The following is a 14,176-nucleotide window of genomic DNA, read 5'->3' as shown; positions in this document are numbered from 1 at the left end:
CAAAGAAATGCAAATCAAAACCATAATGAGATATCACTTCACACCCACTGGGATGGCTATAAAAAAAAAAAAAAAACAAAGACAGGTAGACGTAAGGAATGGGAACCTCAGTTATCACTGTTGTGAATGTAAAATAGTGTGGCCACTTGGGAAAAGTCTGGCAGTTCTTGAAAAGGTTAAACACAAGAGTTAGCATATGATCCAGCAATTCTACTCCTAGATATGTACCCAAAAGAAATGAAAACATACATCCACTAACATACATTCACTAAGATCTCAAATGTTCATAGCAGCAGTATTCATACTTGGCCAAAAGTGGAAATAACCCAAATGTCCATCCACTGGTGATGGATAAATAAAATGTGGTATATCTCTACAATGAAATATTATTTGTCAATAAAAAGAATTAAGTACCGAAACATGCCACAACATGGATGAAACTTGAAAACATTATGCTAAGTGAAAGAAGCCAGTCACAAAAAACCACATTTTATAAAATTCTATTTATATGAAATGTCCAGAATAGGTAAGTCTATAGAGACAGAAAATAGATTGGTGATTGCCTAGGGCTGGGAGGTTGGGCAGAAATGTGGATTCACTGCTAATGGCACAGGGTTTATTTTGGGGGTGATGATGATGTTATAAAATTGATTGTGGTGATGGCTGCACAACTCTTGTGAAAATACTAAAAACTGTGGAATCGCATACTTTAAATGGGTGGAATATATGGTATGTGAATGATATCTCAATAAAGTCGTTATCCAGAAAATAGGGGGTTGGTTGTACACTATTGTATAGCTATGCAGTAGACTAGTATGAAGCTATAGAAGAGAAGAGAAAGCTCTCTGTGTACTGACATGGATGCATCCCCAGAAGGTTAAACTGCAGAATGCTGCCATAATTTCCTAGTTTTATATAGGAAAAATATATACAGAAGAATATATACATATTTGCACTTACTTCTAATGGCATGAAGAAACCATAAACGGATAAATTAGTAACAGTGGGGGTGGAGTAGGGGATGAGTCATTAGGGGACAGGAGTCTATGTGAGGCTGCTTATATATTTTTATGTAGTTTTGCCTTTTGAACCATATAAGTATAGCACCTGTTTATTCACCTTAATTTAATTCAAAGGATAAGCTAAAAGTTAATTAAATACACAGTGAAAAATAAAGTCAGGACAATTAATTTTCCTCCAAATGTTGCCCATTAAATATCTACCCAGCTGAATGAGAACTAATTGAAATGAGGGGCAAACAAACCACACTGATTTTTTTAAGTTGATATTAGGTTGTAAATATCTTTCTTCTCCGTCAGGGAAATAGTCATAAAATCATATCCTAATGGAAAGGTAAATTACACACACGCACACACACACACACACACACACACACACACACACCCTAGGCCTTTTTTTTTTTTTTTTTCCATAGAGGAAAACAGAAGCAAAAGTGACTGGTTTGACAGTTACCCTGTTTCTGTCATTACATTGAGATGGCCTTCTTTTTGGATCCATATCTTACAGTCATGGTTAGCATTGAAGAACTGTTGAATAGGAAGAGAATACAAAATAAATATTGATAAACTTTAGCAAAGCATCAAGTAGGTGGAGCTACCCTGGCTTCACTGATGAGTGGAACAAAGCTAAAAGGTGTTTGGTATTCAAAGAGGAACCTCCAAAAAGAAATACACGTGTGCAAGTCACAACAAACCTGAACTAGGAAATTTTCCTATGGAGGAAAGAGAAAGAAACAGACTATATGACTGGCTTCAGTTAAAATACAGCCCCTGCCGCAGGCACACACATGCACCACACACATACCCATTGTGAACAGGGCCACTTGACATGGCTGTGGGTTTTTTTTCTTTCTTTCTTTTTTTTTTTTTTAATGTTTATCCATTTTTGAGAGGGGCAGGACACAAAGTCCAAAGCGGGCTCCAGGCTATGAGCTGACAGCACAGATCCCAATGAGGGGCTCGAACTCATGAACCCTGAGATCATGACCTGAGCCGAAGTCAGGCACTTAACCGACTGAGCCACCTAGGCGCCCCTTCATGGCTGTGGTTTCTAGTAGATCTCGCAGGCCAGGGTAGCAGGAGCTGGTACTGAGCTTACCGGTGCCACTGTGGAATAAACCTGCTGAGCCACAAGTGTCAGGTCCCCAAGGAGAGTGACGAAGCTACACAGACAGTTCCACAGAATCTTCCGGGCAGCCTGGTTGAACACCTGGAGCTCCTCCACAAGCTGGGCATTGAGGGCCTCATACTCCTTTTTGGCCAAGTCTGACTCATCTCCTGCTGCCCGTCGTAGGTTGCTGTTGCAGTCCAGCAATTTGTCATAGCGCTTTTGGATGAGCTTCTGAGGCCCAGGGAACAAGGACAGCAGGGCTGACAGGGGCATCAGGACAAGCCTCTGTAAATGGGCTGCCTGCCAAAAGAGAAAAACAATGCTGTCACAGAGTAAGCAACAACTAGTACATGTCCTGCACTATCACCAGTAGGCTTACGTCCTCCCTGAAGGAGCACAAAGAAAGGCAGGAAAGTATTGAGCCAAGTTAAGAGAGGATGTGATCTTTTTTTCTGTCTAGCTAAACCCACTCCAGGACTTAAAAGAGGGACTCTAGGAGGAGGAATAGAGGAATACAAAAATTAAAGCCTGCACACCCAAAATACACTCAACTTTCCCTCTACGGCCACTAGTTTTGTCATTGGTGTCATCTCCTTCAACTCTTTCTCTTCCCTTTCTTTCTTTTTTTTTTTTTTTTTTTTTTTTAATTTTTTTTTAACGTTCATTTTTATTTTTGAGACAGAGAGAGACAGAGCATGAACGGGGGAGGGTCAGAGAGAGGGAGACACAGAATCTGAAACAGGCTCCAGGCTCTGAGCTGTCAGCACAGAGCCCGACGCGGGGCTCGAACTCACGGACCGTGAGATCATGACCTGAGCCGAAGTCGGACGCTTAACCGACTGAGCCACCCAGGCGCCCCTCTTCCCTTTCTTTCTAATCCCAGAGCCAAACAGAGCTACTCCAGCCCATGGGGTGGGAGGCAAACTCTAGTCTTTGACCCCTAAGACTGCAAATGACTCACCATATCATTTCCTTCCTTTGCAGGCAACAAAAGGAATATAGTCTTAGAAGAGACTATATCCTGTTCCTCCCACATCCGTCTCAATTCCTTGGCTACCCTGGTAACTCATTGTGGGTAGTGGAATTGTATTCCCTATATAGATAAGTACCTCCTTATTATAGGTATTTTGCTCCTGTGATAGAAATGACAACAGAATTATTGCTTGCTCTTTAAATACATTGAAAGACTAAACTGATGCTGGTTTTGTTTCATTTCTTAAATTGTTACATTATTAGGTCTGAGTCACTGAAAATGAACTTCATGGGGCACCTGGTTCATTCAGCAGGTTAAGCGTCCAACTCTGGATTTTGGCTTAGGTCATAATCTCACAGTTTGTGAGATCAAGCCCAGTGAAAGGCTCTGTGATGACAGCGTGGAGCCTGCTTGGGATTCTCTCTCTCCCTCTCTCTCTGCTCCTCCCCCTGCTCTCTCTCCCTCTTCTTCTGTCAAATAAATAAATAAAAAAGAATTAAAAGAAAGGAAAATGAACTTCATATTAACCCCCAACCCCATGCCAGCTCCTGGGCACACTGAATTTAATTTCTGGTACTTCTCTTTCCTCCCCCTCTCTTCTGAAGTGCAAATAGTATCCTATCTGCTGACTGCCAACTTGACCCTTTATCATATATGCTTGGGTTACGTGATTATGTCATAGCAATTTGGAAGTAGGTTTCTCCTTTGTACCCTGAAAGATGTCCTAGGGAATCAGCATCTAAGCAGTAAACAGCCTCTGGTAACTTTGTCTGAACTCACAGGAAATCTACAGAGAGGGGAAACCAATCTCTTACTGGTACTAGCAATAGACTACACAGATTAAATTTGATGTCTAGTTTATAAAATAATCAATATACACCAGCAGACTATTTAATGAGTCCTTTGACTAAATGAAGAATCTGTTTACTGTTCTTGGATAAATTACTATATTTGTAACTTGATTGGATTCTACAGGTAATATAATTACAATATCACAACATAATTACTATATATATATCCTGTGGATCATAGACATAAACTGATTCACCCAGACGTAGGAATTATGGTTGGAACAAATAAGAATCAGAATTTCTTTTAATATTTTGTCCTATACAAAACATGTAGGCAAGTATTAGTTAAGGTTAGATAAAAACACGGCTCTGCCTTTAGATAGATTTTTGAGCTCTTATTAATATTTGGTTTTTTAAAAAGTTTAATATACTTTATTCATAAGTTAAAAAGTTACTTTTATATTGATGTCTCTCGATTATTTTAATTTAGCCGAATTTATCATCTTGTGGTCTCATGCAAGGTGGAGAAGAACACTGCCCTTCTTTTATCAAATTCTGGACATGCTTGCTGAGGGAGAAGCTGTACACCCTGCTCTGACAGCTCAATAAATACTCATCGACTTAATACATTGGAATTAAGCTAAAGAGCAAACCCTTAAGGACTTTTCTAAAATGTATTCTCTGTAATTAAGCCCAGAAATTTATAAAGAACTAGCTACACTTTTTCCACTTCACATGCATCGGAAAAACTTCTCTCTTGCTCTCATATTTATCTCGTCGATTGTCTTAATTCACATGTGATCCTGATTTTCCATTCCCCAGTGCCAGGAAAGAGAGATGCTTCTGAGTGTTTTTTTCCTGGGGGGTGGGGCTGCATCATCTCCTAGGATTTGGAACTACTATGTGAGGGTATTCACTGGATGACTCGGGGGCATTACTGAGATCTAGAGCCTGCTACACCAGAAATGCTAAACATCCCCCAACACGAGGGCCTCAGTGAAGAACTGTGTGACCCCAAATGCCAATAATGCCAACATAAAATACCACTTTCAAGGACCTTCAAGATGATGCAGAAATCTATTATAGCTTCTATATAATACTTGAAATGCTACTATGCTATATTAATACCTATGGGACAAAAGATACTAAATTAAAATTTGTATTACTCAAACTAGTTTACCAGACAAATATTTTCTTGGCCTTAGCATGTTTTTATGATGCTCTAGCTATGTTTTATAATTCTTTATATTTTAGAGAACTCATAAAAAGCACATATTTTACTGCAGAACAGAAGTTGTATGACTCAAAGGTAAAATCCCTTTCTCAATAAGGCTTTACTTTACAATATATACTGTGTTAATAAAAGTCACATCTTCAGAGAATATCCTTGCTCCTCCTGAAAAGACTCTGGACTTTTCCAGAGACTCCTTTAAGAAAATCACAGCATTCTGGGATGTCTGGGTGACTCATTGGTTAAGCGTCGGGCTTTGGATTTCGCTTATCTCACCATATCTCACGGTTTGTGAGTTCAAGCCCCATGTCGGGCTCTGCACTGACAGTGCAGAAACTGCTTGGGATTCCCTGTCTCCCTCCCTCTCTGCCCCTCCCCTGTTCACACTCCCTCTCTCTCTCTGCTCTCTCTCTCAAAATAAATAAATAAATAAATAAATAAATAAATAAATAAATAAATAAATAAAACATTAAAAAAAAAAAGAAAATCACAGTGTTCCAACTTAATAAATTGATGACCTATCACATGCAGGCTTAAACTAAATGTTGACTTTAACATTTATTTATTTTTGAGAGACAGAGTGAGACAGCACTCTGCCCAACACAGGGCTTGAACCCACGAACTGTGGGATCATGACCTGAGCCAAAGTCGGTCACCCAACCGACTGAGCCACCCAGGCGCCCCTTAATGTTGACTTTAAAACCGACACAGACACTGACTACTCTTAGAAATACAGTCTGGGACGCTCTTAAATTTTGATTATAGTAAAATCTTCACTAATCCACTTTAAAATAGTTAATAATAATAATAATACCCTCCTATTTAAATCTATTAATTTTGACATTAGTGTTTGCTTTAGTGCATGTTTTTTCTAACTCTAGCAAAACAAATAAAAAGCAACTTTTCTCTTAACCCTACTTTCTAGTTTATCTGTGAATATAAATAACTTACAAAGTCACCACAGGGTTGTGGGGCATTACTCGGGGTCTCTGAATGGCTCCTCTCCTCCTTATCTCTGTTGCAAGAGATGTCCTGGAGCTCCATTACACTCTGCAGCGCTAAGGGCATGGCATCCTGGAACCCAAGAACAAAGTCACAAAATGGGCAAAGTTCTGAAGTTCAGTACATTTAAATGTGCTGCAAGTGTGCACTTCATCATTATAACCCTGCATTACCACCGAGGGATAAATAGAAAAAAAAGGAAGGAAAAATTTCATGAATGCTCTGTACGATGAATGAGACTACTTGTAACAATCTATTTTCTTACTTTCCCTCTGTCACTTCCTCATACTGCTCTGTATGACACCTTCTTTCTTAAGGGGACTCCATCTTAAGTTCCCCCATTGGCCATTCTTCAGCATTCAGTTCTTACAGATCCCTTATTTTAGAAGTCACTTCTCTTTGATTTATGTCTTCAGCTTTCTTTAGAGAATGTAATGCTGTCTTTAAAAGAAGATGTTCATGTTTTGGTTGAATCAGCTAGTGGAAACAGAAGACTTTCCTGTAGATGTTCCCAAGATACATTTACTTCATAAAATGTATAAGAAGGACAGGTTCCCAGTGCTCTCTGGCTGTTATAATTAAATTTTAGTTCTCTTTTCACATAAAGCAGAGCTTTAGGAAGAGATTAGCAAAACTGGTGGTAAAATCAGGCTTTGTGTCAGTTAATAAATGAGAAAAGATTGTGGCTTGTTGGTTACTTAACATAGAACCTGTCTCCAAATCATAATGCCTGTTAACATAATCCTCTGTTGGTATGATAATTTATCTACACATGCAAACATCTGCTTCCAAAAATAGATATCCAAGATAAAAACTGGGAAATGGGAAGGGGGTCATTTGTTAACTGAGTTACATGTAATTCTACTAGCTGTCTATGTCTCAAAGTCATGACCATTATCAAGATGTTGAGGACACTATGTCTTCTTTATGAGATCAATTCTTTCTCTACTGAATATAATTATATTGCACTTCAATGGGTTTGGTTAAGTCAGTGATTCTCAACAAGGGCAGGAAAACCTCCTGAGGGACTGGGAATTGGGGGGGGGGGTGTATTTTTGTCTTCTACTATGGTTGTGTGGGAGCATTTGCATATTGTATTTCTTAGTATTTTGTTAGAGTTTATTTTCTTTTACATAAACCTACCTACCTTGGGTTGAATTACTGGTGAATTTTATTCAGAACTGTAAAGGGGGCATTATGAAACACTGGTTATAAAATAAATAGAAGTGCTCAGTTCATCCAGAGTTGTGTGATCACATGTCCTTTCTTAAGTTGGCTTCTCAGAAGGTTACAGCTAAATTTGAGACCCAGTTTCTGTGGTTTTTATATGGCCTTTATGTTATGTACTTTTTGCTCTGTAACTTCTCTAATTTCATTTTATGCCCCCTCTTTGATTTACTTTTTTCTTTCAGTCCTACTTTTAAATTTGCAAATATGTGTTCTAGGTACTAGAAAGGGATGTGTTAGTATAATACAACAAATAAAGAAAATTTCTGCTAAATTCATTTTGCATTAATGAATTCATCTCAATTGTAAGGAAAGCATGCTGATGGCCCAGCACCACGTGGTCAAGCATCATGTGAGCACATGTTCCACAACATGGCGACTTCGATTGGGAGAAGAAATGGGGCAGGTAAGGGAACAAAGAGCAAAATCTAAATGTTTCTACTGGCTTCCCTCACCTGCAGTTGGCAGCCTCCCAAATCTGATACAATGAATTTTATCATATAAATTCGATCATATAAACAAATGAACATTCACATTTACTCTTCGTAATAACCACGGACATTAAGATCTTCTTGTAGAAACTTCAAAAACAGTTGTCTCACCTACCTGTATGTGTTGAAGACAGAGGGAAATGTTCTTCACACAATGCCTCACCGTCTTTTCTAAAGATCTAAATAGCTTTTCTTCCCTATTAAAGGTATTGTCTTTTACCTAAAATAGAGATGAAATTATTTATTTCTATAACTCAAACAAATCTGGTGTTTTGAAAAAATAGCATGGACTGTATTAGCCTAGCACATGATAAAAAAAACCAAAAACTCCTTGTTGAGATGAAAACCGTTCATGTCATGCTGACCGTCTCAGCACGGCACTTGCTGTGTACCAGCACACAGCACGACTGATGTTCAATTAGTGGAGCAAAGTCACATGGTGAGGTTAATCTGCTCTCAGCTTTCACATAGCTTCTTCATCTATGCGATGGTAGCTGTAGGAGGTAAAACTTTTCTCTGCGTTTTTTAATGGTATATATTATGTATGTACTTAAATTATGCTACATTTGTGTGTTCGTAAAATAATTAATAGACAAGGCATTTGGAGTTACCTATAAATAAGGGTAGAACCTGAGAAGAAACGTGGGGGAAGGGAAGCAGGGGTGGGGGGATGAGGAGTGGGGGTGGTTAGGGTTAAAACCTTGTGAAACAAAGACCCTTGTCTATAGTCAGGGGCATTCACTTTCGAATGCCCCCTCTCTATAAAGAGAGCTTTCATACTATTCTTATTTTCTCATACTCTAACAAACTTTTGCCTGCTGCTCATTTTATTCTGCGTCCACCTCTTTATTCTTCGAAGCGGCAAGACAGGGAATCCAGATATTAAGGTAAAAAATCCCACAACAGTAGTAACCATAGCTGTTCTCTGTTCATAGATTTGTTGATTTAAGATGGTTGACCTTAGAACTGAATGTATAGAAAATGGTTTCATTTTTATTTTATTTTTAAACCCCTTAATATTATTTATCTAGAAAGCTTTTGATTAAATGGGCAGTTCTTTGTAATTCACACAACATTCAGTACCCCCTAGCCTAGGATCTCTATGCTCTAACCCCATTTGATGTAAAGAACAATATGCCAGGGCAGATTATTTTAAATGCAATTTTCAAGGACCCATTGCCAGCTATTTCATTTTGTGTATCTTGGCTGGGATCCAGATGATTCAAAAATAAGAGATTCCAAGGATCACAGTATGAGAAATATTGCCCAGTTTTATGTTCCTATACCCAAGCCTTTTTCATGCTACTTTATTTTGCTGGAATATGCTGCTGTCCTTTTTTTGCCTTGCAGAATTCTGTTTAATTTTCTTAAGGACTCAACTGTCACCCCTTCTATGAATCCCCCCTTGAATTCCTATTCTTTCCACTGTAGAAAATTAATTGCTCCCCCATGTGCTCTCACAGCTCTAGTTAATTATTTAAGTGATTCTCTCCACTGATGAATTACAAGCATTTGAGATTAAGTATTTTTCTTAATAATAATAATAATAATAATAATAGCTAACATTTATTAAACACCATAATCCAGACACTGTGCTGAAAACTGTCTTCCATTTTTCTCATTTTAATTCTTATATAACTCAATGGCCTAGGTGCCACTATTAATCCCATTTTAGAGATAAAGAAATAGAGGCTTGAGAGGTGTGGCAGATATAGTTGATGTTCCCCCTGTCGTCCTTTTGCTGATAGGATCTGCACCCTGGGTTAAGTGGGACATGTGGCTGCTCTTTCCAGACTCCCCTGCAGCTGGCTCTGCCCTTTGTAACTTGTTTGGGCAAATAGAATGTGAGCTAAAGGATGTGTTTCATTTCTGAATTTTGGCCTTGTAACATTGTCCTTGGGACTTGACTGAAGACACAGCAGTGACCCAGCTTCAACCAAGCCAATGAAGACAGTATGTTTAGGGGAAGGCACAGCACAAAACTGGGGATAACCGGGTTCCTAAAGACATTTGTGCAGCAGAGCTCACTCATCTGAATTCACATCTCAGGACTATGGTAAGAGAGAGAAATAAATGACTATCTGGCTTAAGCTACTTTGTTTTGGAATCTTTTTGTGTTAGAAGTTTGGCCTTTACCCTAAATAATATAGGAAGTTAAAGAAATGTACTCATGTTAATAAGTAGAGCCAGGATTCAAACCCAAGGAGTCTGAATGCAGAATTTCTTTGTATTCCCAATCTCTAACATAGTGTCTGGTACATAGTTCAATACATGTGTGATGAATTGAATGGAATCTTCCTCTTGGGTAATAGTTTTATACCCTAACTCCACCAAATATTTCACTTGAGCTGCTGACAAGTGCAAAATTGACTGATTTGAGATTTATCTCTTCTGCAGTTCAGCCTATGCAGCTGATTTTCTGATTAACAGTGAAATGCTTCATTGCTGACAGGACATCTTCTCAAAAGATTAAGGGGAAAATCTAATTAATATCCCTTCAGGCCACTTTACCTACAATTCACTTTTAGTTCACAATTGGAAAATATCAGAAGCTGATGATAAATATGTTAAAGAATGTAACTGCTTCTACAAAAACCTGCCCAGAATTAAACCTACCTATTGTTCTTCAATAGAATTGTCTTAAGCCAGAAGCAGCATCTTAAAGACTAGGGGAGAATTGTGTGCATGACATTTACACATGCCTGTGGAGGCTACAGTCTCTTCTCAAACTGAATTCCCAGTCCAATTTTATTATTTTTGTTTTTAGTTCAGATGTCTTGATTTTCCTTTCCCTGACCTATGACCACACACCACGATGTCCCAAACTTCTCACATTATAGTTTCACATTAAGAGAGGGGCCTGGAGTGATTGTCTGCGTGCAATGGACCCAGTGAGCCCCTAGGAGAACATGAAGAAAGTACTAGCATGAATGGTACATGCCACGGACTCCGAAAATATCCCTGTTGGCTGTGAAATGGTAAAGTCGGTGCAGCCACACAGGAAAACAAAAACAAGGCTTGGAAGAAGTTGATTATATTGACAAGTCCTAGAAAGGAAGTCACTGCATGCCATACAGGGCCACAGGACAATCACTAGGTTTCAGTCAGGTGGCAGAAAGGAGCAAGGGGAAAGTCAAGGCCAGAGCCTTTATTGTGGTTTCTGTGGGAAACCCTATAGAAACAGCTGGGTAAGGATAAACAGTTCAGGACTGACCAGGTTAGAGAATTCCCATGGGCTTTGGGCAATAGGGATGGTCTCTAGTTGCCTGGTAGCTGGCCCTAGGATGATTTAAGGCAAAGGAATACAGGCTTACTGGGTGAGACATAGATAAGCAGGTGTTTGGAGCTATAGAGTCAGGATTGGTTGGTTTGCATATGAAAGAAGTGATCCCAGCTGAGCCCTTTGCTATCCTTAAGAATGGATTAGCCCTGGGAGGAGCCTCTCTCGTGGCCAGCAGCTTTTCCAAGGCGTTAAAAACATCATAAAATATAGAAAATAAAAGACCTGATTAATACACCATGCATAAAGGAGTTTATATCTACAGGAGAAGTAAGTCTGTACATTAAAAGGTAAATAATAAGACAAGGTAATTGTGAGAAATGAGATGATTCATTTCCCAAAATACCAAATAAAAGCTGTGCTGTCTAGTTAATAGGTTTACAACCTATTGGAAGTATGTGCGAACCCGTCCTTCCACAGTGGAGCCCCAAACCCTTAGATACTTCACTTCCTGGATCTTCTTCTCTCTCCATTTTGCAGGCTTATTTTTTGTGGGCTTTGCAATAAGCCTCTGCCAAAGAACTGAAGTATCCGCATCACCTCAAGGAATGTACATTTGTTCCAATCAGACTGCTTTTTGCCTTAAAAGGGTGTAGGCGATGTCCGGGTAAGGCTGTAACCTTTGTAGTACTCAGCCAATGAGGAATCAGGGGACGGATTTGCATGCTAAGAAATAAATTGCCTACCGTAACTGCCCGGAGTGTGCCTGTCCATCAGACACCCACTCTTGCAAGAACATTGATTAAAGCCTCGCTTCACTGTGCTCTGAGTCTCTGCGTCCCTCTTTGATTGGGTCAGTGGGCTTATTTCTCACAATAATGATATAAAATAATGATGATGATGATAATGATGATGATCATGATCATGACAGCTAATATATATTGAGTGCTTACCCACTGTGTTAGGTATTTTCTTCATGAGCATCACCTCATTTAATCCTTACAACCACTCCATGAGTTAGGTCCTACTATAATCTTTATGAATGCTTTGAATTTAAGTTATGTGCCCAAAGGCAAATATTTATTAAGCGGAAGAGGTGAGGTTCAAAGCCAGATCTGGATGACTTTGCTCTTAATTTCTGCCCTGCGCTGACTCCTGCAAATATTTATGGTGCCCAGATTGGAAACACTCAGTAAGCTTTTTAGGCATTCAGAAGAAGAAGAGGGTCTTAGGGTCAGAACGCTGCAGACTTAACAGAAAAAGGAAAGACTCTGGCAGCTAGCAAGTGAAGTAGATAGGACAGGCCATCTAAAACCAATGCTGAGCCATCATATGGTTGGTTGCCTCTAGTTCACACTAAGAACCTTAGAGATGTTAACATAATAAGGGTTGAAATCAGGCAAATGAGAAGGAATAAAAGTGCTATATGGTATTTTAAGAACTGCCCTGCCTACTTTTGGTTAGAACGCCACTGAATTATTATCTCCAGGCTGTGAACTTTCCATCTTGTGATTCTCAAAGTGTGTTCCATTGGTCACTTATTTCGAGGTCATTTAGCTTCAAAACACCTGGAGTTTTTGTAAAACATACAGACTCCTAGGTTGTGCCTTCAACCAGGTGGAACCCTGGTAGCTCCTCGGGTAATTGTTATGTACGTTAAAGTCTGAGAGTCTTGGCTAGTCCATCCATTATTTGTTAGAAGTCAAGATGAAAGTGGTTCAAACCAGGCCAAGCAGCTGACACAGAACAATTATCCAGTAATTTAATGTGCATAGGAGTGGGGAGAGAGGAAGAGGATAAGTGTAGGGAAAAAAAATCATGTAAGGTGTGCACCTACACCCTTTTTTAAAAAAAAATATATATAAGTGAAATAAAGATAAGATGAAAGGAGGACTTTGCCTTGGGCGAGACTGCACTGGTTGATGATGAGTGTCAGCACTTCTGGGACATCCTTGTTGAGCCCTGTCCTCACGCCCTTATCTCTCCTTTCCTTCTTGAGTGGAAGGAAGCACCACAACTAAAATAGCATCAAAACCACCCCCACTCGACTTCCTCCAAAAGAAGAAGTGGGGCGCCTGGGTGGCTCAGTCAGTTGAGTGTCCGACTTCAGCTCAGGTCATGATCTCACGGTAAGTGAGTTCGAGCCCTGCATTGGGCTCTGTGCTGACAACTCAGAGCCTGGAGCCTACTTCGGATTCTCTGTCTCCCTCTCTCTCTGCCCTTCCCCCACTCATGCTCTGTCTTTCTCTGCCTCTCAAAAATAAAGAAACTTAATTTAAAAAAAAAGAGAGTTTTAAAAGAAGGAGAAAGAAAGGAACAGCATCAGACAATTAGTTTGATTCTCAGTGTTCTAGAAACAACTCTGATAACAACCAAACAAAACCTTACACAAATATCAGCACTCATGCTCCCCAGGAGAATGTATGTGACCCCAAAAGAAAAGTTACCTGCGATTCTCCTCTGGTCAGAATCTTTAGATGATTTGTCACTCTTTTTGATTTCTTACTAATTGAATGAATATTTAGTTTAGACAGTTTGTCTTTAAGTGATTCATCCTCATCATTCTTCTTGTATTTTAGAACTGAAATGGAAGAATGCAATCACAGATCTGAACACATGCACCATAGAAAGAGTGTGTTTCATCCAAAGTACGTAAGATCAATATTTAAGATAGAAATCTCGATGATTTTTGACCCTCTGATGCAGATGCAGTATGTTCCAGTGCTACTGCCCAGTCATAACCCCAGCTGCCCAACCTGCTGACCAGAAACTCAGCTGTCCAAGGGCTTGAGCACCTCAAAGCTCAAGGTGCATTTACCTCCCACATTAAAGAAATCCCTGAAAAGCTTTCTCTCTCCTCAAATAATACATTTATTATCTTCAGTCTCTAGGATGAAGCATCATGACCTAGGTAAGAAAACTGGATCTTACACAAGGAGACCTCAGACCCTAGAGTGGCTCTCCACTAGCTGAGAGATTTGGGGTAAGTTGAGTCACCTCTCTGAGCTTTACTTTTTTATCTTTGAAATCATTTTCACCTCTCATATTGTTCAAAATGTTAAATATTTCTTTTTGTTTTCTAAATGTTTATTGTTGAGAGAGAAAAAAAAA

At 39.3% G+C, this 14,176-nt stretch overlaps 1 protein-coding gene and 1 long non-coding RNA gene across 3 annotated transcripts in view; one reads left to right on the top strand and one right to left on the bottom strand.

Annotated features, from left to right (window-relative positions):
- Positions 1 to 14,176, bottom strand: part of ARHGEF38 (Rho guanine nucleotide exchange factor 38) — a 131,073-nt gene that overhangs the window by 14,740 nt on the left and 102,157 nt on the right. For both annotated transcript variants that reach the window (XM_060654492.3, XM_060654493.3), the window contains 4 exons: positions 13,513 to 13,646; positions 7,961 to 8,065; positions 6,077 to 6,199; positions 2,119 to 2,430 (listed from right to left, as the gene is read on the bottom strand). In XM_060654492.3, the coding sequence (XP_060510475.1) occupies positions 2,119 to 2,430; positions 6,077 to 6,199; positions 7,961 to 8,065; positions 13,513 to 13,646 (674 nt within the window). The remainder of the gene's footprint in view (positions 1 to 2,118; positions 2,431 to 6,076; positions 6,200 to 7,960; positions 8,066 to 13,512; positions 13,647 to 14,176) is intronic.
- On the top strand, positions 11,460 to 14,042 carry LOC132692237 (uncharacterized). The gene is made up of 3 exons (XR_009616243.2): positions 11,460 to 11,732; positions 13,645 to 13,713; positions 13,950 to 14,042. It is a non-coding gene; the product is annotated as an uncharacterized LOC132692237 (long non-coding RNA).

The sequence above is a fragment of the Panthera onca genome, chromosome B1, assembly GCF_046562875.1.
Source record: "Panthera onca isolate mPanOnc1 chromosome B1, mPanOnc1 haplotype 2, whole genome shotgun sequence".
Classification (NCBI taxonomy): domain Eukaryota; kingdom Metazoa; phylum Chordata; class Mammalia; order Carnivora; family Felidae; genus Panthera; species Panthera onca.
Note: the sequence above shows the minus strand (reverse complement) of the source record. Positions and strands in the feature narration are given on the sequence as shown.